Source organism: Numenius arquata, chromosome 4 (assembly GCF_964106895.1).
Source record: "Numenius arquata chromosome 4, bNumArq3.hap1.1, whole genome shotgun sequence".
Taxonomy (NCBI): Eukaryota; Metazoa; Chordata; class Aves; order Charadriiformes; family Scolopacidae; genus Numenius; species Numenius arquata.
Window position 1 is genome coordinate 44,227,653 of NC_133579.1, and position 26,428 is coordinate 44,254,080.

The 26,428-nt window shown below is 35.4% G+C and overlaps 1 protein-coding gene across 1 annotated transcript in view; it reads right to left on the reverse strand.

Moving 5' to 3' along the window:
• The window catches only part of ABCA13 (ATP binding cassette subfamily A member 13), a 193,206-nt gene that overhangs the window by 57,529 nt on the left and 109,249 nt on the right, over positions 1–26,428 (reverse strand). Inside the window, exons 36-41 of the mRNA XM_074146216.1 lie at positions 16,896–17,142; positions 15,862–15,951; positions 15,190–15,262; positions 13,530–13,648; positions 12,475–12,562; positions 7,447–7,555 (exon numbers count right to left, since the gene is read on the reverse strand). Of these exons, the coding sequence (XP_074002317.1) occupies positions 7,447–7,555; positions 12,475–12,562; positions 13,530–13,648; positions 15,190–15,262; positions 15,862–15,951; positions 16,896–17,142 (726 nt within the window). The remainder of the gene's footprint in view (positions 1–7,446; positions 7,556–12,474; positions 12,563–13,529; positions 13,649–15,189; positions 15,263–15,861; positions 15,952–16,895; positions 17,143–26,428) is intronic.

Below are 26,428 nucleotides of genomic sequence, written 5' to 3' on the forward strand. Positions count from 1 at the left end.
GCCTGTCCCTACTAAGTGCACAGATCCCAAGAGGAACCTAATAAAACTTCCAGATTACTGCAGTGCTGTTAAACGAAAGTCTACAGCAGTTGACTTGGGTTCTATACACAGAAATCACTGCTGTAACTTTCTAGTACAGAACAAACAGAGACTGTGAAAAAGAGATAATTGCTAGGGGAAATAAAAAACACATGATATTAAATAGCATAATGCTCCTTGCAGTCTTGTATCATACAATACTGATAAAAAAAAAAAAAGTAATTGTTTTTCTTAAAAGTAGTAACCATTTTCTACAGTTAATTTCCATTCAAACCATGTAGATGAAACAAAGGATTACATTTTTGAAAATTTACACATACAGCTGAGATTAAATTTCCCAGGGTTGCTGAATTACAAATAACCAAAGAATGACGATGTTAAGCTAAATTCAGTTCTGTATTAGAGTTCAAAATTCAATCAATTTATTAAATATAATACTTGCCTCATTCATTATTTTAATTTTTTTTCAATTAGTCTAGAGCATAAGGATCTTCTGCATTTGCTACATTTTCTAGCATAATGATTTTTTCTCTACCTCCATTGTCCAAAAATATATGATAAATTTATATAAAGCTAACAAACTGGCTTGTAATTCACCTTGAACCTAAAGAGACATAAATTATAAAATGTCTTCCAATAGCAAAATAAACCAACGCATTTGATATATGCTATTTGCTAGAATATGTATTTTTTTAATAAAAAACCCTTCTGTGTACTTTTATAATCTATCTCTTCCTAAATTTCTCCTAAACACCTAGACCATCTTTCTTTACATACATCTCTGTCCCAATAGTGCTGTTAGCATGATGTAAAATGTAATTATTGATGCTTTCTTGCCTTTATATGCCCTCTTACTATGTAAAGCTGCTATAATGATGCTCATTAAGTTGAAAACTAAACATCATCTTTGAGGACTTAAAATAAAAACTATAAATGACAGATAAACCAAGAAGTTCTGGGTTACAAAGCTTCTATTAAACAGATGCATGTAGTGTTTATGCAAGAATATTTTTTAAGGATTGTATTTGCAAGCCTTGGGTGAACAGCCTTCAGGGCAAATTTTACAAAATCAGTATTCTCAAGGGAAAAACAAGACAGGCAATATCAACATATACGATATGATTCAGCTATAGCTCTGCCTGCTCATTTTCATAAATGTCTCAATATAAAATTATTTCTTCCACATCTACAGATTGCCATTATATTTTCCTGACTTAATGGCAACGTAAATTTTCCCAATTGTCCCAAAACATCCATTGTCTATGCCCTTGGCACAGAGCTGGTCACATTTTTACAGTGACAATTTAGGCTTCTTTATGGGCACAGGTGAAAATTTGTGATAGCCACCAATTCAAATCTTTCTAAAGTCCTGCATAAGCAACTCAAGAACAGGAAAAACTGTGACCATGGAGATCCTTATACTATATCAGAGTTTTAATGCTGTATTCAGAGAATAAGTGAACAGCGTGATGCCAAGGCTTTTAATCTTGAAGATTAAGACGAGCTTGAGAAATGAGAGGCACTATTTCCCCGATTAGAGTGGAGTGAAAAGGAGTGCACGTCAAAGAAGGAAACGTAACTGTATGCATGTTAATTGATATATATCTGCATGTATAGTTCTGAAAAGGAATGAAACCAGATGTCAATTCCAAAAAGAGAGCACAAGTAATAAGTTATTTTAGAATATATTTTCTTGGCTGGTTTTCACCTAAGAAACTTTTCTTTTTCTCTTCAGTTGTGTTGCCTACAGCTAACTAATTTTTGTATTCTTTTGTTCTTTCTTTCTTTTTCTTCAAAAACATAAAGTAAAAGGCTCAGTTGCTATCTCTTGTGTTGCTCGGTGACTTATCCTTACACAACTGAGAAACAAGGGCATTTTTACCAGTCCAGCAAGCTACATTAGTAAGGAAAAAAGAGAAGTAGCCACAGCTTTACAGTTTAATTATAAATTGCATGAATACTCCAGTTTGGGGGGAGGTGGACTTACATTGGAAATGCCACTAAGAGCTCCATGATACATGCTTAATAGTAAAAGAGGCAATAAAACAATTCTACCCTCTTCACCTTCTCCATGATTTCCCCTTAGTATTTGCCTTTCCAGGCTGAACAAACATACTCCTTTCCTTACATTGCTCTTCATTAAAGTAGTTTAGATTCTAATACATTTAAAAAGCATCCCTAACCTGATGAAATAAATTCTTTATAAAATGTTATAAGCATTACAACATTCTCTAGACTAAAATACTATCCCTTTCCATTCTGGATAGGACAGTTCACAGGAAAAAGGAAAACGTACCCACATTACAGATATTTGAAATGAGTAGCATCTTGGCTGTAGTAGGAGAAATTCTGCACTGTTGCCATTCAGGAGCTGCACAACTCAAGACACATTTCCCCATACCAACAACGTATTAACAGTCTGCAAACTGTCCCTTCAAGAAAAAGTCCTCTATATCTTCTATTTCAAACCTAAACCACCTGACCATTTGTCAGAAAAGAAAGCAACATGTAATTTGGCATAGTCTTAGAGGCTTGGAATGTTTCCTCCCTGTAGATTATAAAAACATGAGGCACTGGTAGCCCAGTCCATCCTGCCTGGGTCCAACCTTCCACGTAATCACACATTACAAAATCTGCAGTTTTGCAGGAAAAATGAGAACAGTGGCATGAAACCAGCAGTACTTTTTCAGTATAGGGTGGAGAGATCTGGAGGAAAAAAGTCTCAAGGGTCTTCAAGCTTGTATGTCATCACCATAGGCTTTCAGAGCTGACCTTAGTATATTTCATGGTTCTGCACTGTATTTTGGGTTTGTCTGAGCCTGTCTTTTGGCACTCCTTTGTAAACTATCTCTTCTTTCTATCACATAGCATGCTGAGTTTTGAGTACATAGATAAATGTGAACCTGCGCTACTAATACTATTCAAGTCTGTAACAATTATGATATCTAGAAGACCAATCTAGGTTTCTTTATTCCAGTCATTTTATTTTGGATTAGAATAAAATATATTAGAACAAAATAAAACAGTATGCATAACAAAAACTGAGATAGTACATATATACGTGTATGTATATATATGCTTTTTACAAGCTCTTCTTTGTGGGCATTTGAAATTTATGACGAGATTTCGGTTTGTGTAAAACGAGACATTACTGAAAATTACAACTTATGTTTTATGGAGAATTTCACAGGCAGCACCCTCATGAATGATTTATATTTTACTTTCCTCCCACTAACCAGACATGGTTAAGAAGGTTCCTACTAAATGCCATTTCACAGGTTCCTTTGAAAAGAGGTTTAAAGTTAAAATTTGCAAAGCAATCAGGAAACTATACAGTCACTTTCCACCAAAACTCAGCTGAAAATGGGTCTCTTGATCCCTTTAGCTCTTTTGAAGAGCTGAATCTGAAGTAAATGAGAATGCTATATGAACACGTACAATGAGCCCCAGCATGAAAGGTTTTTAAAAAAAACCAATGACTTCAATAGACATCCTGAGATGGGGCAGCTGCATCGCACAAGGTCCTTCTATATTCAGACATTTCTATTCTTTGAATAATGATGTAAGAACTTTTTTTGACCACTGTACTTTACAGACATCATTACAGATGATTACCACTCCTTTTTTCTTTTTATAGCTTTACCCTAAGAGATAGGTAATAGTACTTCGCCTATAATTCCAGTACAATAAACACATTTCTACTCAACTGTATACAATTAGGTGTGGAAAATAACATAGCTTTAGCTGATCAGAATTTTCATCTTAAGCTTAAGCAAAAAATGTTGCCTTTAAGTTTTTTATTCCTCTTCATTAATCCCTTTTTTATTTGCTTACAATTACTTTATCTAATTGTAGAATTCAGCATTTCAGAAAGAGATTTAAAAATATACAAACATCATTCACGTAAACTAGAAGACCAGCCAGAGCTGAAAAGTTTTGACAAAAACCTGGTACATCTTACCTTCTCTTTTGAATAGCCTTTCTCACTTTTTAAAAATTGTTTAACATGTTCATTTTCATTATCTGTCACTGAATTTATAACCCACTAGAAAACAAAACGCATTTGGTTTCCTTTCCAGTAAGCCATATGAGTTAGATTTTTTTCCACAATAGAAACACGGATTTACATGATTATGAAGCTAGAGGTGGCTATCAACATGGTACAGAAGATGAACTATTTTCATAGAAGTATTCCTCAATTGCTGTTCCAAAATAGACATCTGATCCATTAATAATGATAAACTGACCCAAATCAGTCTGGCTAACTTCTGTTGCTATATCTATTTACATGCAGCTCCAGCTGGCACACACACCTTTAACCACAAACCATACCACTCTTCACCCAAAAATTACAAGAAGCAAACATGTAACCTTTCAAGCATCCCATTGAGAAGTTTACTGATAATCGGGTGTGGGGGTGTGGGGGTGTGTGTGCGTGTGTCAGAAATCTCACCGCTTCCAAAGAAAGGATTTGAAAATTAGATTATATAATAATAAAAAGGAAGTATTTTTGATCACCAAATCATTATCATTTCGTTCTCCTTCATGCTTAGGGATGATCAAGAGTCAGTAACTTGGACTGACACAAGAAAAATAATCTTTTTTTTTTTTTTTCACAATTTTTACTAGATACAAATCCCTTGGGATATAAAACAACTTCCTTCAAACTTTCACACAAAATCCTAAGTTTATATTCCCTGTATCCTCCTGACTGAAGAAAAAACATTAAACAAAAACATTTAACCTCTTTCTCAGCTCCTTAAGAGTAAAATCTGGCAGAAACTTGGACCAGTACTACTGATCTCCTATGAAAGTTACCAGGTCTGTCCCTGTGAGCAAAGCAGGTAGAACTAGGCACACTGCCTGTAATGAATCTTCCCTCCTCCAGAGAACTTGGGAGAACTCCAGCTGCCTTCTTGCTCAAGAAAAACCCACAGGATATAACTGCTAAGTGAAAGGGTTCCTCAGTATTTATGCGACCATTTAAATAAGCTGTTGACCTCTTTCAAGGTTGTTTCAATATCGTAGTAGTGGCTGCTCTGTTTACATCCATGGTAAGGCTCCACCCTGTTGAACTAAGCCTCTTGCAGAAAAGCAAGATTTGTCTTTTTGTGCAGGAAAGACAGACTGTGTCCTCACACTCCCATTCCAAGGGTCAAATTATTTTTATGCCACTTAAAAGTAATACAGAAGCACTGGTTTTGTTGACAGGAAAATGTTACCATGTGAAAAAAAAAAAAATGGCATTAATGCAAGCGAGAATTACAAAGCTACATTTCTGCAACACCCTAACAAGCTTTCTGGCAGCAATTTCCAATAATATTCTGGAACTGACCTTCCATATAAGCAGAATTTCCAAGAGGGAAAAAAAAATCAAAAAGAATAGATTTCAGTATTGAGACATAGTATGTAGTCTTCTGACTGCTAATTTACGGCATTGCGTATAACCATTTTAATAAGAAAAGTATGTAAATAATTCTTCTCTGTCAGAGAAGTATCCTTAAATAAGAGATAGTTAAAAGTCAAAGTGCTTTGAGCTTAAGTGCCCCAAATAGTGGTGGAAAACTGGGGTTTTTTTTAAATAAAATATACACCTGTATTTGTCCCTACACATGTATACACACATACACATATACATATATGTGTACACACACATACAGATCAATATGTACATAGCAACTTCTCTTTCCAGGATTTTGCGGACAGGTCCCTCTGCATTATGCCTCAAGAGCATGATCAACCCATCTTTATTTCACCTCTCCAATAGATATGTACATAAATAAACTTATTTCTAGTTCATAAACTCTACTTCTGCAGAGACATAACGAACATATTCTGCCAGAAGATTATATAATGACCACATATCTGTATAGATGACAATCCAAGACTTGAAATATTTATTATGCACTGTTTTGCTTCTTGTGTTTCTATGTCATGCAACAGGATAAAATGTAACATTTCCACAATCCTTGGGACAACTATAATTTTCACCAACTGTTATCTGGATGGTATGTCCCCAATTCTCCATGACAGATATAAAAGTAAAGGTACTTCAACATTTAAGTTCCAGAATGGGATATCTGATGCTACGGAAAACAACCTAGCAATAGTACTATTGATGAAGTGCAGGGAAACTTGATTAAAAATTGATTTCTATTAAAAATTCTCATTAAAATATCTGATTTCATTTCATTGAAACTTTCTGCAGAAATATATTACCTTTGATTCATTCTCATAATTCATTTAGCAAAATAAAACCCCAGCCATCTTGAAAGCAAGCATTTATTCTTTTTTCATTGACATTCTGGAAAATTTTCTTAATTAATTTCTATTTTCAGATACTCAGGATTCCTTCCCCCTTTTCACTAATTTTCATCTTCTTTCTTCCTTCTTCCTTATAAACACATTTACCATTACAGACAACCATCCTACGTGTTCAAAAACTAAAAAATTGGTCAGAAGCTATTCTTAAATTTCTCTAAACCAAACTGATTCCTCTCTAACAGAACCGTAAGAACGAAAGGAACTGGAATGAACAGAAGTTAGCCTGAGCTATCAAGCCCGCATTTCAAACTAGATTTCAACATCCTAAAAGTTCACTGGTTCTTTGGCTGCAGTCATTTTTTAACAAGTCAGTTTGTAAAATTTTTATTTTAACTAGTTCTTACACGGTTCAGGAATATCTGAATCAGACCATTCAGAGGTCAAATATACTAATCTCTCTTTTGTTGTGTACAAAAGTAAGATATGCCAGCCTCTCCTGTTCTTTGAGTAACAGGATGTTATGGAACATCATGTTGCAGTGTGAATTTACAAGATACTCTGGGTTTAGCCTGAATATTTACATAAGGAGACAGAGTAAAGTGACAGAGAAGTTATAAATTCATACTCCGTTGTGCATTAATCATTCCATTTAAGCAAGCCCTAGCAGTGGTTTCACAAGGACTAACATCCCAAGTGTAGCAAACCAATTTACACTTACTCCACAGGAATGTCCTTTGTAAGAAACTCATAGAATGGTCTGGGTTGGAAGGGACCTTTAAAGCTCATGTAGTCCAACCCTGCAATAAGCAGGGACATCTTCAAGTAGGTCAGGTTGCTAAGAGCCCCTTCCAGCCTGACCTTGAATGTTTCCAGGGACTGGGGCATCTAACGCCTCTCTGGGCAACCTGTTTCATATGGTGTACCGAGCTGTAAATTCTAATGTTATGTTATTGTGCACTACATTCTTCAGACAAACAAACCTTCTGTTTAATTAAAAGTTCCACTTTCAAATCCCACCAAGAAATGTGTGATTCTGCAATCCTACTTCATGCTATGAAAATTTTTTATACTTAAAATTATTTTAGTTTATTTGAAAACTACTTTTCAAAAGATACGAAAAAAGACTTAAAGAAAGACTATTACCGTACTGTCTCCAATCCACATGAGGAGGCAAATTCAGCCACAGAATGAAGTTATTGAGCTCATTTAAGTAGGATGGTAGAGAATGGAAAGCTTTTTGGTTGTACCACACCTGGAAGAGAGAATAGAAATTGTGAATCACAAATGAGTTGAATCTGAAAACTCCCATACCTTGAAGAACAGTATGAAGATATCTAATCCTTCTGTTAGGGCACTTGCTTATAGAAGAAGGTGAACTAGGCAGAACAGAATCAGTTAATTTGTGCTGGTTTTTAAACTGAGTGCAGCAGTTTGTCTTCTACTGTTGGAGCTGTACAGCTATGTTAATTACTAAATGGAACACTGCATCACTTCCTTTGCACACATTTGGTTGAACAAATAGAGGAAAAACCATGCAAAAATAACATTCTCCAACTTAATTGAAAATACAAAAAGATGAGTAAAACTAGTGTTACAAGTGGAGAACATTACTGAAATTCAAAAAGGCTTATCTAAATAATATCTGCAACTGACACACAGCTTAAAATGTCTGGAATATCCTAGAAAGTGGGGAAGGAAACAACCAAGGAGGCACTGTTTACAAGGTGAGTGTGAAACTATTCCACCAAGGACAAAGCTGTATCTCCACCTTCAACAAGTAAGCTAAGCATGGAGGAAATTAATACAGACAAACTTTAAGGCAGACGAGGCAAGCCTGTCTCTGAGGAGCACAGGCAAGCAATTCTGCTGTAACATATACTTTATCCTCAAATCATGCAGGATCACCGCGGTTTGGTAAATAACACTCAAATTTTACACTTCCATGTACTAGAATCATTGCTGAGAGTCTAATATGCCCCAAAACGAAATAAAATGTGGTTTGAGTTTTGCTTTGTCTTTGGAAATTGATTTAATTTCTATGCCTTATTACTGTTAATCATAGCATCTTTGAACCTGCATTATCCTTATTGAAAACGAGGTCAAATCATTAAGTATGTTTGTTTTCAGTTTAGTGACACATTTCAAATCATCTTTGATTACTATCCATTCCTCACTCCACAGCAACCTTTCATCTCCTGTCTTTGTTTATACAGTTGAAAAATTCTGAACCTTTCCCTATTTGATATCAGCTATTTGCAAATTTGCATTTTGTACATCTCGGGTTGATGCTGGGCAATTCTCACTTTTTGTCTGAATCATTCTGAATCATACTGAAAATTGCACAGTTTTTAATATACGTCTTTCTTGCCTTAACACCTATCTTCTAGGATTTCAGTTTTCTTAGGTCCTTTCTAAAATTACCATCCATACAGTTACATCTTGAAAACTTCCATAAAGATTCTTTTCTCATCACTCTGATACTGTTCTCTACTGCTCTTCCACATGTATGTGCCTCTTCTTGATACCGGTGTAAAGTTCCATATATTTTTTTTTTTTCTATTTACTTGAAGATAATTCTGTTTTTCTTTCTTGTAGTATCCAGCTACAATCCTTACTTGGACATTAGTTACAGACTTTGACTGATTTCCTGCCATGTTCTTCTCTATGTTTCCCAGTGCAGATTGTCTAATCTTCAGTTTCCCTCTCTTAATAATTATTTTCTTGTGATTTATTTTCCTGACTACCTACTTGTTTGGACCTCCTTATTGTACTCTGTTGTGAGGCGTTTCCAGCACTCTAATTGTCCATTCCATTTCTTCCCATCTATCCTATATCATGTTTTCAAACACCATTCTGAGCTCCACTGTCATTTCTCCTGTGCCTCTCACCCTTGAATCTGCCTTGCCATAAGGTCTATTAGTCGTTATTTTAAAAATGAGCAGCTTTGGTCTACCACTGCTCTTGCTTGCATTAGCTTTCACATTTTCTACCCTTCTTTATGTGGTCTTCACAACTGCTTGAAATCTCAACAGCGTCTTATCCATGTTCAAAGAAAAGAAAAAAGAACAAATCCCAAACTCTTCCCCCTTTTGCAAACTCATATGCAGTTCCTTTGTTCTCCTGCAGTTCAGTTCTCACAAATTACTACACAAACTAGATCTCCCATTATTTAATTAAAAAGAGAGTTCTTTAAATAAATTAAGTGAAATTTAACCTAAGTGTCCTGAGGAAAACTGCAAACCTTTGCATCGCTGGATCTCCTGTGCAAATGGCAACCAGAGCAAAGAAACATAAATGAGTGATCAAGGGTCGCCAGTCTTTCACACACCCCCCCCACGCATTTCTTGTTCTATCTTTTTAAAAAAGATTTGTGCCCAATAAAAAGTTATACATGCATAATGAAACACCACTGCAGTTGTGTTCATTGTATTGAAAAAAAAGACAATTAAGAAAACAATAAAGCAAAATTCTGATGACACATCCTCATTTAACTGAACTAAGAGAAAGGTCTCGAGTGTTCACAAAACACCTTAGGAATATAATGTGACCAATATTCAAATGGAAACAAAAAACCCACAATAGAGCATTGTGTGTAACAATACATTTCAATATCCCATATATGAATTAGAATTCTTCCTTCAAGCTGCATCATGTAACTGAATCAAATCAAATTGAAGCTGGATATTTAATTATTTATACTCTGGCAAAAGAGACATTTATGATTGTTCACTTCATCAGAAGATAAATTTAAGCTCTATTTTCTAAACTCATGTGGCTTATTCTAAATTGATTGCAAAGGTAAAATGTAAAAAAGGAAAAATATTAGTTCCAGCTGAAATACATTTCATATTTCTTGTCTGCCACACAGGTAATTATTTACAGAAGGCAGAAAAGAGATGAGCAATGGAATAAATATATAGATTTAAATGCTTGATTCTTATTTTTGTTATTTTATCTTCTATCCATTGGTGACAAAATTCCTTCCCAAGGAAAAACACAGTCCCTCACCACATTAGATATAAGTTCTGTAAAGACATGTTCTCCGTTATTCCATACCGTTCTTACCTGCTGTTAATAGTCCAGAATAATGCTAGACACAATTTCACTAACCCATGGCCTGTAAAGAAAAAGCTAAGCACTGCTGGACCAGATTCATGATGAGAAGGCAGAGAGAAGCGCTATAAGACTGGAGAGATATAACTTCCTCTGGACACTTATACTATTACTGTACAGTAAAGACTCAAATCCCAACTTTTGAGACTGGAGAATACTGTATAAAGATTCAGAATTTTTCAAAAATTAAATGAATCGTACAGTAAGTCTCTTCAAATGCAAATTTCTAATTTTCTTTCACACAAGTCTATGTAAATGGTACATTCACTGTCTCATGAACAAGCCTGAAAGGTCAAAGTAAAAGTCTGGTCATTAATTACTGAAAGGTTAATGCAATAATTTGACATTGCATCAGTTGAAATCCACTTCCAGGAGGTATTTTAGATAACACAGTGCCCTTTATAAATCTACTCCACTATTTTCTTTTGGTCTGAAATATGAAGCTTGCTAACTAACAGTGTAACTATAATTTACCCCTGTGCTCATGGCAGGTGGTCCTCTATGCCAAAGACATTTTAAAAAAAGGGACCCTGACAATACCCACAGTTCAGGCCTGTCAAAACAAGAGTCTAAAATGATTAAAGATACATGGGACAAAAACAGCAGTCAGAAAAACACATCTTATTGAAATCCTCTAGCACTTCGAGTTCCTAATGAAGGATTGATGGAACTGGAGTTCAAAGCTATAAGAAATCTGGGGGTAGAAAAGAGATCACAAATGACCAAAATGAAAATATATAAGGTAAAGTGTGTATATAAGATGAAGAGATTTTTAACAAAACTACGCGCAAAAGGCATTGCAAACAGACATTGATTTTGCAAAACTAATCATGAAATTATATTGGATCGCAGAATATCTGTATTTAGTTTTAACACTTTGTCCCCAAATGGATTTTGGGATAGAGTTATTTATACTGTTCCTTCTCTTATTCTTTTGTAAGAGCAAATAAAATCTAGTTTGTTTACCCCCCTAAAACAATTCAAAGACAGAAGCATCTTGCTTTCATATTCCAATCTGGAAAGTCCACAGCTTCCACTGAACAAATCTGTTTTGTCTCAAATACAAAAATAGAGACCACTCACTGATAATCTTCACTACTCCAAAACTGTTGTTTCTCTACTCAGTAGTGGTCCCTATTTGAATGGATCTCGAAAGAACCTTTCAAAGCATTCCCAAGAAAATAAAATCCCTTGCACTGATGGTTGCCTGTTAGCCTCTAGGTCCCATCCCAAGTTTTCACAGTATGGAGGTACTGTATCTTTCCAGTGCACACCAAACAGCTTCAAGGAAAAGCTCTTTATTTCAATTGTGCTTATAATAACCTTTCTTTTCCTGACTTTAGAGGTAGCTCCAGACGGAAACCACTGGCTCTGTGTACTGTTGCCATACAGTACGATCTACTGTCAAGAAGAGATTCAAATTTCATACCCTGACTAATTTCATCAAGGCACACTTCTGTTTCTTTGGGATAAAAATGGAAAGTTACTCGGATTTGAAAAGATGATTAAAACCACAAAGCAGCATGTTTGATATGCAGAAGTAGCTACTCCTAGATGCTAAATCTTTACTTTTTTTTTTTTTTGGGTGCAGGGGGGAGAAATAAAGTAATGTAGCAAAGTATTCTTAACAGAAATGAAAAATTATCAATAATAACTCATTGTTGAGAAGTTCAATGAACTTTTGTCAATTCTGACAAAAGAAAACAAACAAACAAAAAGTAATATCTGGGCTGACTACCTAACAAAAAGTTTTAAAAGTGAGCTCTGAAATAAGTTCACAGGAAAAAAACCCAAAAGCTGTATCATTTGCCTCTCATAAAACTGCTTCTCAGAACACAGGAGAATTATGAACAGAGAAGTGGACTATTGTCATTCATCTCAGTGGCTAGTCCCTCCAAAATCATGACAACTATAATAGACAAGAGAGTTTTTCTTTCAATTTCTAAATGCAAGAATTTTATATAATAATTTATTATTTGCTAAGTGCCGTGGAGCCTGGAGCCTAAATTAATAAGCAACATATGCACACAAACGTGCACACATACATGCTACCCTTACCTTAACCAGAGGTTTAGATTTGGTGTTATTCAATTTTTTATCTTGCAGTTCAAATGCTTTCCTCCGTCCAAAAGACCAACCACCATATCTGGTAATAGAAAATAAAGTAATAACGAGTTACCTGCCTCAAGCTTAGCAGTCTTTTCTTGCAATGACAAAGTGGTAATATCTACAGTAATTCTTTATTTTTCAAGTAAAAGTAAAAATTCATCCCTCAGAAACCCCTTTTCTGTTAAAAAGGAGGAGCTGAATATACTCTTGAATCAGGTGAACATTATTGTTCTTTTCATGCAAAGGGATGCCCTCAGATAAGAATTTTTACTTTTGAAAGCTGAAATCCCTGAGCAACAGGAGGGTTTGTAAGCAAGAGAGGTATTACTGACTTTTAGAAACATCTTAAACATCTTGATTTCATCCTATCCCATTCATTTTCTAGCTCAAATCTTTCATCTTAAGATGTTTATCTCTATTCTTATCACATAAGATACACTTCTTATTTTTTTTAAATGTGTAAATGGCTAACACTTTCTTCTCCTGCTTGATAAAATCATGCTCGGTCTAGCATTTGCACTTATGTCAAAGGCAGTGGTTGAGCTGTAAAAGCACGTAAGCAAACCTCAAAATACAGCTGGTATCACAGAATATGAAGTCTTGCCAGGCGGACGCCAGCCCTTTTAATTTAAAGAAAGGATTAATTGGGACATATCCACCTCTATTTGGTTGAGTCTCTGAGGAATGGAAACTATATTGTTCCTCTGATTTGCATATGCATATACTTTCTCTTTCTCTGAGATGCTGAAATAACTCACTGCGTGGCAAGAAGAGCCAGAGTATGCCTAGAGGCAATTATCATGCAACTACTGGAGGAAGCTCTGAGAAGTGACCATGGAGGGAGTTCCATATTATCTTAGCCTGACTCTATGCCTTGATAACAACCATCAGACAAAGGCAACTACCCCTTATATTCTCAGTGACGTAAGTCCATGCTTAGGATCAGGAAAGACTGTAGTTTTTATACACAAAGCATAAACAAAGGTTAGATATTTAAAGGTTACCTTGCTTTATTGGAAGGCCTCACTAAATATTCTTCCACAAGGAACCCCGACAGATTATACAAAATATGTCCTTTCTTATTCTTCACGTAGGGAGCAGAGGTATTGAAACTTGGACACATCTGAAAAACAGTATACGAAAAATAAATAAAGCACTCTTAAAAATCAGTGGTGCTACATATAACCATATTTTTGAATTTTTGTGTAGATTTAACAGCATTGCTTTTCAACTGTATTTGCCTTTCTCAGCTTTGATTATTTTTCAATAAATTATGTATGGTTTTGTGTTTATAAGGCATCGCAAATAGTTGTAGAAATACCTACATATTAAAACCACATTTGATTCCTCTTGCAACCCTCTCAGGGTTTTTTTGAAAACATCAAAACTTGTATATACATCTAGAAAAGTTTACAACAATGAAAAAGGCAAGACTGCTATTCACTTGTGCCTGAAAAGCAACACAAAAAGGCACCAGATGAATATGAGATGAAAAAAAAATTCTAATTAATGCAATATCCTTCCAAAAAAATTCACTAATGGACTGCAGAGAAGAATAAATGAAGATTTTTTTCTAATGATTCAGTGGGATATTCTCACAACTAAAGAAAAGATATGGTCAGATATCTCAGAAGCCTTACAAAGTACATTATGTATATCAGCTGAAAAATGTTAATTTTTATTTGACATCTCAACCCTACACAAATTAAAATTGACTCACAGAGATTCTGGTTTTCCATAGCTCACAGATACAGGTTCTGCCTCCACTGTTATTTCTCTTCTTTGAGCTTCCATGGTTAATGGGCCTCTCCTTGTGTGAGTTCCCATTCCCATTTCATTTAAGCTTCTTCTATTTTAAGTATATGTCTCACTAGTATTACAGGCAAATTTCTTCCTTGTCCAGCAACGTAAAAAATTAATTTCCTCCTGTCACTTTTCCCAAAACTGTGTCACTATATTTTGGATGCAACTCTTACTCTAAATATTTGTATCTTTATGAAGGAGGGAATTTATTTGATAGAATGTTCCCATCCAGGGAAATATATTTGTCCCCTCAGACGCAGTTTCACATTCCTGTTTATTACTCAACCTCAGAGCAAGTCAGCAGGAAAACTCACTAGGCAAGAAACTCAGAAATTCATTATCTTTTTCAAAATTCTTTCTTTCCTCATAGGTTGTTTTATTTCAAATACACAATCCAAATCAAAACCAAAGTCTAACAATTAAATCTCATTCACATATAGATTCCCTGGTAGCTTCTATTGGCTAGGATCACTTGCCCTTCCCTTGGAAAGCAGGAAATCTTCTAGGTATCATGGAATTGTTATGTTTTAACCTTGTTTTACCTGAGGTTTTTTGTAAGCAAAGTCCTATAATATATTTAAAGCAAAGTTGCATCTGCTGAGAATAGCTCAGCCATCTCTGATTCCTGTTATTTCAGATCAATCTATAGCCATTTCTAGTGCATACACACACACACATCAAAATTGTGCTTTTCCTGAAGACTTCAGAACATGTAGCCCAAACATTAGATGAAACAGAAATTAGATTGATAGAATCGTGTAATTCTATTAGATGAAACTCTTCTTCAAAAAGAAGAGTGTATTAGAGGTAATATACAAACCCATAATTTTTACATACATAAGTAAATATAAAATGACATACCTCTTGTTGAGCCACACATCTGCATGAATCCTGGGGTGACATAGATTGCATCTGCCAACACGAATTATTTTTTCTAATAGGAATAAATATAACAATAGGAACAACCATGAAATGAAATGAATATATTACTTAACAGAAGAAATCCACAGATTAACAAGCATATCTGGCATCTTGAACACCTTTTTAGCATTTTATCACAGTGTCATCTGCCTCTAAATCTGTATCAATTTTACTCATTTTTATCAAAGTAGATTCACTAAAAATATTTGTATGAGTAAAGCAGCAAATGAGCTGCACGCCTTATGTTTGCAGCAATAACTAAAACATGGTTACAACTCTGCATTCCTAAATTTAGAAATCTGGAATGCTTCCTAAAAAATATTGTAATTATTGTCTAACTTTCATTCATATGGACACCAGACTTGGTCAAAATCCTCCTGAAATTAATCGGAACGCTGTCACTGACTTTTAGGGGATTTGGATCAGATCTTTAACAATGAAGCCTACTTATGTACTTCACCTGGATGCCAGCTCCTTCATCAGAACTGATTTGTCACTAACCTCAAGCTGTAAGAAAAACTTAAGATAGTTTACATTACACAGAAAAGAAATATTGAATTTACAATATTTACAATTTGAAATTAAGGAAGTAGTTATGTTATTCACAGTTACCCTTGTTTTGAATGCATGCATGTGTGATCCCAATCGGAGAAATATCTCAGTAGAATCTGAGAAAGGTTTCCTAGGTTATCATCTTCAGCGCTGTTCAAAATGGGTCATGGGGGAAGGGGAAGGGCAAAGGAAGAAAAAAAAAAAAAAAGAAAAAACCCATAAACATGTTAATGTGTCTAATTCTATTAACTTTCAGGCTCAAGATCCTACATGTTTACCAAGAAATTAAAGAACTATAAATGCATGCATAGGAAACACACAAAACCAGCAAAATTTTCTCATTTCAAAAACTGCATATGAACATGTAAAGAGAATTCAATAAAATTAGGACTAAACAAATCTCAGTGTCTTCCCATGGCCATCTCTCTCTTTATAAACATGCATTCCTAACAGTTAGCATGGCTTAAGTGTTTTTATGTTTCCTTTATAAATTCAAAGAGCATCATGTTATGTTTATGAATATATCTAGGTATTTGTCCTGGAGAGTAAGTGTGTAATACACTTTCAATACAGAATAGCTGGGAGCTGAGCTATAGATACCGTATGTTATACATAAATAAATAAATAAATTAATTAATGTAGTTGATTTAAAACTCAACATATAGAAACTAGAGGCTGAGTAAGTAGGGCACCAGGCTTTGTTAATACTGTGTGACACTTAAACTTGAGAATTATTTTGAGAAAATAGTTTCAGACCTAAGCAATTAGTAAAAATGAAGCATGCAAAGGCTTGTTTAAATACACTTGTGCATTTACATATAAGTAGCCATGACTGGTATTGAAACAGATTAGCCAGTTGAAACTGCCCCAAAGTCTTTGCCCCTTCCTTCAGAAAATCCTTTGCACAATGCATTTCTAATTTTATCTCTCCTTCACAATAATATATAAAAATAAACATCTGAAAAATAAACAGCTATTGTAAAAAGTAACATATTATTCTTGCTAGAATGAAAATAGTCTTTAAAAATGAGAAGTCAAGGGTAAAGGTCCCGGAACCCTGGATATTGATGATGATGAATGAGCCCTCTACCTACCTAAAGAAGGATTCTGCATTGTCATAAAGTCTTGGTGTCAGCTTGAGAGAAGGATAATCAATAGCCAGTGGCTTCACACTAAACAAGGCCATTGCCAGTGCAACAAAGACGACAGGCAGCAGCACGTTTGACAGACTTCCTCTCCAGTCTCGCCTAATGTGGTGAAACCTCTTCATCAGAAGGGCAACAATCTGTGCAAGAATGAGACGGGCTCCATGCACACTTGAGGCTCCCGTAAGTGAGACATCTGAGTGAGAAGAAAAAAACCCTCATGATAAACAAGGAAAATCAAACTTTTACATGCTACATTTTCAGATATGGTACATAATAGCCTTTTGGGTAGAAAAAACAAAACTGCGTAAACCTACAATCTTCTCCTGGAATAGCATAATCCCCCCCAGTGTAATTAATTAACTCTTCCTGAATACCTATTTTCCCATGGTCCTCACACTGGTATAACCATTCTTTGTGCATTGCCACCTTTGCTTCTAGACAAATTACTATGATAAACATAACCTGTATTAGTATTAAGGTTTTGATCCACCTTGACTGAAATGAGTGGCAACTTTTCCACAGGGATTTCAATAGGAAGTCTTCAGAGTATTAAAAAGGGCATCACAGATGGTAGAGACATGGATTCTCATAGAACCATTCCCTTCAGTTCTCTGCTCTTATGGGACTGATAAAATTTTCTCATGTGTTAGTCAATGCATTTTTCATAATCCCAGCTCATGGGTTGTCCCTCACATTCCCATGGGAGGGTGTCCATGGCTTATAAACATCTCACCAATCAGACATTTTCCTGATAGACTCTCCCTTCATTTCATTTTATTGTTCTCTGTCAGACACTTGTGAATCACAGCAATCACTTTGCCTCCATTTTAGACCCTAATGCCTTCTAGGCATGTGCAGGCTATCACCAGCTTCTCTTGTGGCTTTGCCAGACTGAATTTACTTCAGCCTCGTTTCTTCCTTATAGCATAGCAGTGTCTGGTAGATTTACTACCACAGGTAACTGCACTGTAGCAAGACTGAATAGCCTGTTTATTGTAGTAGCTCAAAGACATACTATGCTTTATGATCCCTTGCGATTTGTCTCTTACTACCTTTCCCTTCTATGTAATGAGACCACTCTAAGCAGCATTTCCAGAATAAAAATAATTGTCTGTTTTGTCCAATATATGGATTCTTACTCAATATTTCTAGTGCTGCCCAGCCAAGATACATCACAAGAAGATGTAACAAACCACTATATTAAAAGTATATGTTTGCCTCAAGCACCTCTTTTAAAAATTGTCTTTTCTAGAAAAAGCATATGATTATTGTTTAAAATTCTCGTTGAGAAAGGTGTCAAATGTCTTTCTGAATCATCTTAAATTTCAGTCTTTGTGACCTTGAATTCTGTCATTCCTTTGTGTTTCAGGAAAAAAACAAAAATCTTGCTTATCTGTTTTGAATTTATTCTGTTTGATGGTGCAGGATATGCTCTTAAATCTTGCTTTAGGAGACAGATTATAGAAGTTTCCAATTTATCTTGTGCATAAATAATCTCAAGCTTTCAGTCTCCTCTTATAAAAATCTTTATAGTCCTAACCACCCTCACCACTTGCCTCAAGTCCCCTTATATTACCACTGTATCAGTCTCAAGATATATTGTATTCAACACGACTGCCTATCAGATGTGGAAACACTACTGATTTATACAATAGCATTATGCATTCTTGTACTGATCTGCTTTGTCTTCTTTATGCATCACACCATTTTGTCTGACTGCAGCCACACTGTGAAAAGCAGCCTGCATTGGGCTTTCCATAATTGACTCAATATGGCTTTCAAGATTCCCAAAGTATTAAATCGCTCAAAAAGAAAAAAAAAAAAGCTAAATACTATTCCTGTGTACACCTGCCATTTAACCCTTCATGTTTCTTAATCCTACATGCATAGTCTAATTTAATTTTCTCTCAACTAGAACCTACAAAATTAATTTTTGCTTCATAAAGCTTTTAAATAATTCTCCACCTACATTTGGTATATATGTCAGGAAGCATAAAAGCAGCACAAATTTATGGGAAAACAGTTTCTGATTACCACTGATAATCATAAAGGCTAGAAGACAAGACCAGCTGACCTCTCTGTTATGAAGTCAATTTTTATGCAGAAAGCTTATGGAAATATTCTCATTAATAATTTAGATCATAAAATTAAAAATCTGACCCAACTGTTAGAAGCTGTCTTGCTTGAATTACGATGGCAATTAACTGGAAGAAGTGCAATTATGTTCGCAATTAAGTTGTGGTTTCCAATTCATCCAGACTCTCCTTTGTATTATGGAAAAGATTTTTGCCAGTTTCCAATTCATATAGTAAATATCAGGTACAGGGAAACAGACCATAAATCCTTAAATTTGGTAATCAAGATTTTGAAAATTGTTACCTATAGACTGCTCTAGAATTGGGAGCCAAATATTTTATGTCTCTAACTGGATATTAGATGGCCTTTTTCTCGCCCTTTTTGCACTTCTAGAGAATCATATAATTATAACCTTTTTCATGGCACAATAAAATAAGGAAAAATGGGCTATGTAATAGCGAGGTTAATGGCCAGGAGTAGACATTTTCAATTCTGCTTCTGTCATTTTGGCATTTAGACAAGTCATTTAGAGGAGGTCCAGATTTTGGGAAGGTAATCCTGGAACTGAAATACCCTCCCAAAAAAGTTGAGCTAGCTGACATAAAACTGGTTGCGTTTGGAAGCAGTATATATTCATTAGCTTATCAGAGGTTCTGTGCCAACAAGTAGTTCTAGGCCAAGCTAGTGATCTGACTTTGTTCTACATTTCAGCATATGCCATACTGGCATAGAGTCAGTGCTAGCCCACCAATCTGTGCACAGAATTCCATTAGAAGATATAAAAATGTCCTTTGTCTTCTTCCATATTTGTTTAAATAAATATTATATTGATTTTGTTTCCAGGAGGATTTTGAGAACTGATTTTCATGTAGGGCATTTGAATAAAAGGCACTTTGATGGTGTGAGGTACAAAGGGAATGCCTCTGGTCTCTGTTTCATGCTATTGATTGATTCTTACTTATATGTAATAGGCCTATGAGATGTCTCCATACAAAGCAGGTCAAAAAAATCTATATTTTAAGGGGAATTTCACAAGAGAAATTCCCGTCTGGCATTTTTAGATAGAAATCCTCCCATTTCCCCCAGAGACTTTTTCATTTTAAACATTGTGAATATTTCTTCTAAGAAGTTTATTCAAATTGTTTCCATCTTAAGAATTTCCTGTCCAGAGAAGCAAAGCTTCAGCAAAACTTGAAGTTCCTCCTTCTTCCCCCATACCTACTGCTTAATTCAGTTAAGTGACATTTTCTGAAGGGAAAAAAGTTTTCTTTTAATTAACAATTCAGCTTTACATTCTGGGCCCCAGATTCCAGAATGTGATTCTGCATGGGCCTGAAGATCTTTGAGACAGAATAATAGAGATCTAGGTAACTGTAGAGTTCATCAGTAAAATTAACATAACATTGGTGTTTGTCAAACCAGGCAGTTGACTCATCAGAAGATTTTCTTTCTTTATCTAAGACATTCTTATTGTTCAAGATTCAACATGTTCAATATTTTAGCACACTGAAGACTACTGAAAGGACAGCATGAAGTAACTGATTCTTACTGAAAAACCAAGAAAGAACCAACATAACCAGAAAAATGTGCTGAATACTCTCGCCAAAAAAAAAGCAACACCCAAACCTCACAATGCAAAAAACTGTCACTAGAAAAACTACCAGCAAACTTGTAAAGTAGCCTCTTTAAACTCCTTATTTTTGCATTTCCCAGATAAATGAGTACAAACAAAAGTTCATTTGTAGGCAAGAAGTTTAGGAAAAGAATGGGGCAAACTTCATTCAACTTAACCACCCTACATTTAGAAGATAGAAAATCTTAAGTCATGTCTAAACACAGGTGCTATGATCTACCCACAACAATGTGTAAGAGGCTGAAGAACTGCTAGGGCACCATTGTACCTAAACCTCTTAGAGGTAGGAACACCACAGTACCCTCACTCAACTGGCTGAAGAGGAGATACATCTGACCTTTGCTGGCTAAATGGAAGACACAGCCATATAGAGTGCTTTTGTACAGAAGAAAAAGTGTAAAACATGCAGGAGTTAGAGGACAACAAGCCTTCACCCATAAAATAATTTTCCCTACTGTTTCTTCCTGCATTGTTACCAAATCAGTGACACAGGTGCACTCAAGCAACAACATTTGATCATGGACATCACTGTTTGCATCCAGGATTTTCATTTAGGTTTGTTGCAAGTGGTAAAGACATTGTACAGACTCATATAAGGCACATAATTAAATGGCAATGGAAAATAAGTTGCTAGTATCCCCCAGAGAAAAGGAAAGAAACAAGACAGAGATATAGCATATTTTTGTCCCCTTCTTTCCTATTCTTTTAATTTACTTTTTCAAAGAACACTATGACGTAATCTGAGAAACCTATAGCACAACACACAACACAAGTCAATTTCTTAACAAGTAAATGAGCTGCAGTCTTTTGTTGTTGGGAGGGGAGGAACAGTTAAAATAAGGAATTTTCCAGTCATGGTTTCACATGAAATGTGACTGATACAAATATTTTAAGCACCAATCTAAAATGCTCCACTCCTCTTGCACACTGATGCACCTTAACCCTAGCTTCCACAGGATAGCTTTGGGATGGCTAACTAGCAAACTGAGAAATAATTAAAACCAGGACTAATTTTTGGGTACTGAATAACCCAACTGAATAGAATACATTATAGTTATCAAAATAATGAACTGAATAGAATACATTATCTAGATTCTCAACAGCTCATTAAATGGATGTATTGCCTTTGCTGATATGGGCTAAGCAGTTAGAGGTGAAAATGTGGAATCACAGCTTCAACACTGCAGACATCTCTGCAGCAAATGACTACCCCAAAAAGATTGATTCCTGCCCCCTAACCTCTTCAACTTTTGTACAGGTTACTAAATGAACTTGAATAGAGTCCATCAGTCCATCTGAATCACCTCCTCCCACAGCAGTCCAGCATCAGAGCATGCAGCTGCAAAGATATATGCAAAACAGTCAGAACAGGAGATTTTTAGTGTAAGAAAGAAAGCTTATTTAAGACGTTTACTCATTCTTTCCTGAGACACCATAGCCTCATCCACATTACGAATATTATCTTTCAATTTCAAGAACTTGTTTTTCTTCCAAGTTAGAAAATATTATTACCTGTATTATACAAATGTGAGCACCATTGAATGCAAACCAAATTATTTCTTAGCAATTATAGAAATTAGATAAAAACTAAAAAATAAGATCCAAATTTTCCATCTTCACAGACATCCAAGGTGATTTAAAATAGACATTATAATTCTATCACATTAAGTATTAATTTAGGTATCTGTAATGCCCATACCAAATACAAAGAAAGTAAGCCAGCCTCTTGAATTCACATATAACTAATACTGAAATACACATAGTATTTCCTGACTATTTTAACCTTCTATTTAATGCAAGAATACCCAGTCTCATACCACTGCAAAATCCATGAAGCTATCTCATCACTCATATCAAAATAACAGAAAATCCTCTAAAAGTATAAATGCCACACCATGCAATAGCACCTCATGTGTGGTAATAGATAAGAATTTTAGAACAGATGTGCATGACAGCCACTCTCTATTTTAAGGGTAAATTTGGGGAAGCAAAAGAGTCTAAAATGGCATTTAGCAAGTAAATATGGTAGATAGAAAGTCAGTGAACTGGAACCTCTGCTTTTAATTTATGGTCATGATTTATAATCTTACCTTCCCAAACCTGTTTGTCTGCTTTATCTACTCATTACATTCAGCTTTAAAACTAGACGGCAAGCTGTCAGAGGTAGTGAGAATCTGTTTTTTTCATCCTTACTATTTGTCCGTAGGGTGTCTGGAACAACAGGGCTTGACTTTAGATTGGGTTTCCAAGGTACCACTGCTACTAAAAGTAATAGCCAGCACAACAGCTAGGAAAAAAACAACACCCTAGTTGCTGCTGAAGTGTTAGCTGATGTCAAAACACTCCTTGTTGGTTTTACTACTATGAAAATGGGTAGGCATGTAGCCATAACAGAAATTCAATTGAGTATATATTTATTTTGGAATGTAACACTTTTAGTGAATGGTACAAGCACCTACTCTGGTTATAAAAACACCGCCATAACTTTCAACAAAGGGAATTAATTTTCTAGTACAAAATAGCTGGTTTTCTTCCCTTCTCTAGCCCAAAGCACACAAATAATGCACAAGCATAAGGAAATGGGAAACAATGGTGCTGCCTTCCTATCCATTACCTTACAGACCCCAAAGGGAACCAAAAAGGGTCGTTACACTGACAGCCATGCTGATTTGATGAATGGCCATCTAAACTAGTCTGGTCCTGATGGAAGAGGACACATTGGTGAATACACTGTTTCCATAATTCATAAATATAGGGTTTCCTTTCTTTCTACAGCTGTGACTGTCAGTGCCTAATACAATCGCTTTTTTTACATTTCCATGTTTTCTTTCGCTTTGCCCTGATTTATATCTATTCTCTATATTTTATTTGGGATCGCTGCCAGCCTAAACCATACTGAAAAAGAAGTTGGAATTAAGCACCAACTATTTTTTTAGCTTTGCATGGCAAACTCTACTGTGGCCAAAGCACCTTCATCACGATGAGATGGGCATATTCTTTGGAAACAAATAAAAGACAAATATTCAGCCAGGTGAACACAATCCTATCATGTGCTGAAAAGGAAAATTACTGTAATTTTGGGAGCCCTAATTCTCTGATTGTGAGTTTCTGCATGATTAAGTTGCAACATTAACAAATATGATAATTTCAATTTCCAGGAGATAATAAAAGCATATCTATTTGGAAAATTGTAGTACTATCTCCCCTGCAGTGATGCACCTGCAATGCATTGCCACGTGGAGGAGGGGACAAGAGGAGGAACAGTTGAAAAGCAGGCATGGAATGGTGGTTACAAAATGGAAGACTAGTTGAACCTTCTGTCTGTACTCTTTAAAAGCACAAAAGCAGAGAATTACAGCCTGTCAGAATCGTCAAAAAAAGATCCCAACTGATTTCATATATATATGTATATGTCTCTGTGTGTATGTGTATATATATATATATCTCAGACTTGACAGAAATAAAGAATATATTTGTACATGTGCAGGGAAACATCCATCAGATACAACTTTTGCACTAGAATTACCTCTCATTACCTTGTATGAGGCTAGAATTGTCTCATATTACAATGAGCAGCACGCTTTTTGAGATCGGCTCCTTTTATTTGTAGGAGTGTAAACAGTACTCAGAGAGCTATTAGAATTCAGCCCACCAGATTCAACCCGTAGACTCAGGTTACATTTCAAGATTGAATCCAATGTAGACAATATGGCTCCAGAACTTACACTGTGTTTGGTGAAGATTTGGTGAAAGAGGACGACAGCAATACAATCTGAATGTTCTCTCTACCACAGCACTTAACATTACATGTGAGACTTAATGCTAAATATCTTAGCATTTTCATGCTTAGCTAGCATGCATGCTAGCTTCAACCTTAGCTAGGGTCGAAGGAACTATACATTCAAACCAAGTGTTCTCAAGTACTTTCCACTGGTAACTTGGTTCCCAGAAAGGGGACATTGAAATTGCAGCTGCCCAGTTTTGTACTGCAGATGACTTTTGTCACACAGCTGCTCAGTTTGCAGTGAGTGGCCTTTGGAGGCACTGTATAAAGCACTCTGAAACATGCCTTCTGCATCATTCAGAGAACTCTCAGACAATAAATGGAGCAAACCTCTTCAGCAGGGCCAAGATTTCATCCTGATAGACAAGGACATCCTTATTCATTTTAACTTTTACAATTTGTGCAAGTATTACCTTGATATGAACAAAGTACTTAGGCTAAAATATTGCAACTGCCATAATCAAGAATATTTTTAGACACTATCTCTACTAGAATTACTCTGTTAACAATAAAATTATATCAGCGTTTGTGCAGGGAAACAATTCAAAACTGAAAGATAACTGAGTTCTGCAGAAGGCATGTTTTATTCAGACCCACAGCTATAGCAAACAATTGAAAAATTTATTTGATGAATAATCTCTTTCCTCAGGCATTCTAGTATCTCATAAATGGTAGTATTAACAGCTAAAAGGATCCTGATTAACAGAACCCATGGTTCCATTTTTTTCCAATGCCTCTAATGAATATGGAAACCTAGATAAACTGAAAAAATAGATCAAGACAGATAGAAAGAGAAAAAATGATATGGGTAAAAATTTCCACCTATACAAAAGTCCAACGCCAGTTCTACATATCATAAATTCCCACTTATATATTTCAAATAAGGAATTAACCAGCAACAGTGTCATATACAAGTCTTATCAAGGTGTCACCTTGTCACCTATGTAAGTTTATCGCATAAAAAGTTAGCAAAAAGAAATGCCGTCCTAAGTGCTGACTGCTCAACATACTGCCTTTCATACTGAATCTACTTTGGATGTTGTCCCTGTAACTCCTAAAACAGTTTTTTGTTAGCTTTGAGAAATGAAAAACCTGTAGTCCTGCAGAATGTTGCTAGTATCAGAGAAAGCAGATGTGTGACTATTGATAATGTCTTTGTGGGCTTTTGTAAGACAAAAAAAATTTTTTAGTGACGGCACAGAGACAACAACTTCACAAAAGGAGATACTTTTGAGAAGGTACTTGACACATGAAAATCTAGTTTCATGCAGAAATATCAGCCCCAAATACAGCCTAGCAAGCATAACTGTGTACCACACCTTCTACATCCATATGTTATTTACTTTTTAGATGAAGCAAGATGTTAAGAAGACTCTATGAAGCTCTTTCCCTAAGCAATGTTTCATTTCAGAATGAAAAGTAAGTATACTGTCTTGATAAGAATTTCTTCAAAAAATGGACCATATTAATATCAAATACAATTAAATTACTTACATAAATCGTGTTAAAGTATCTGTATTTGCTAGTGCAACAGCATTAACAAAGCAAAGTTGTGTTTTAAAATATTTGTGTTCATGTGTGAACATACTCATACACTATCTTCACCTATAAAAATATCTAAATATATACACACACAGGTACCCTTGGGGGAAAAGAAAAAAACTATAAAATATATACTCCACCTATAAGTTAAAGCAAGGCAAGGAACCATCAGAATTTACTTTGCATATAAAACCTAAGGACTAGCTAATAACAACAAATGTTTTCTGACACCATATGTGTGACTTTGTATTAATTATCTAAGAGTGAAATTTTCCTCCTACACATCGGCCTCAGATTCTGAGAGAAAAAAATAATCAGTTCATCTTGAATGTAAGAAGTAAATGCTCTCTGTGGAAAACTCCTGCTACTGAGCAACAGGAAGAACATGAGCCAGAAAGGATTTCACTACTTAAGCTAGGGAGACAATATTACTACAAGTGTAGC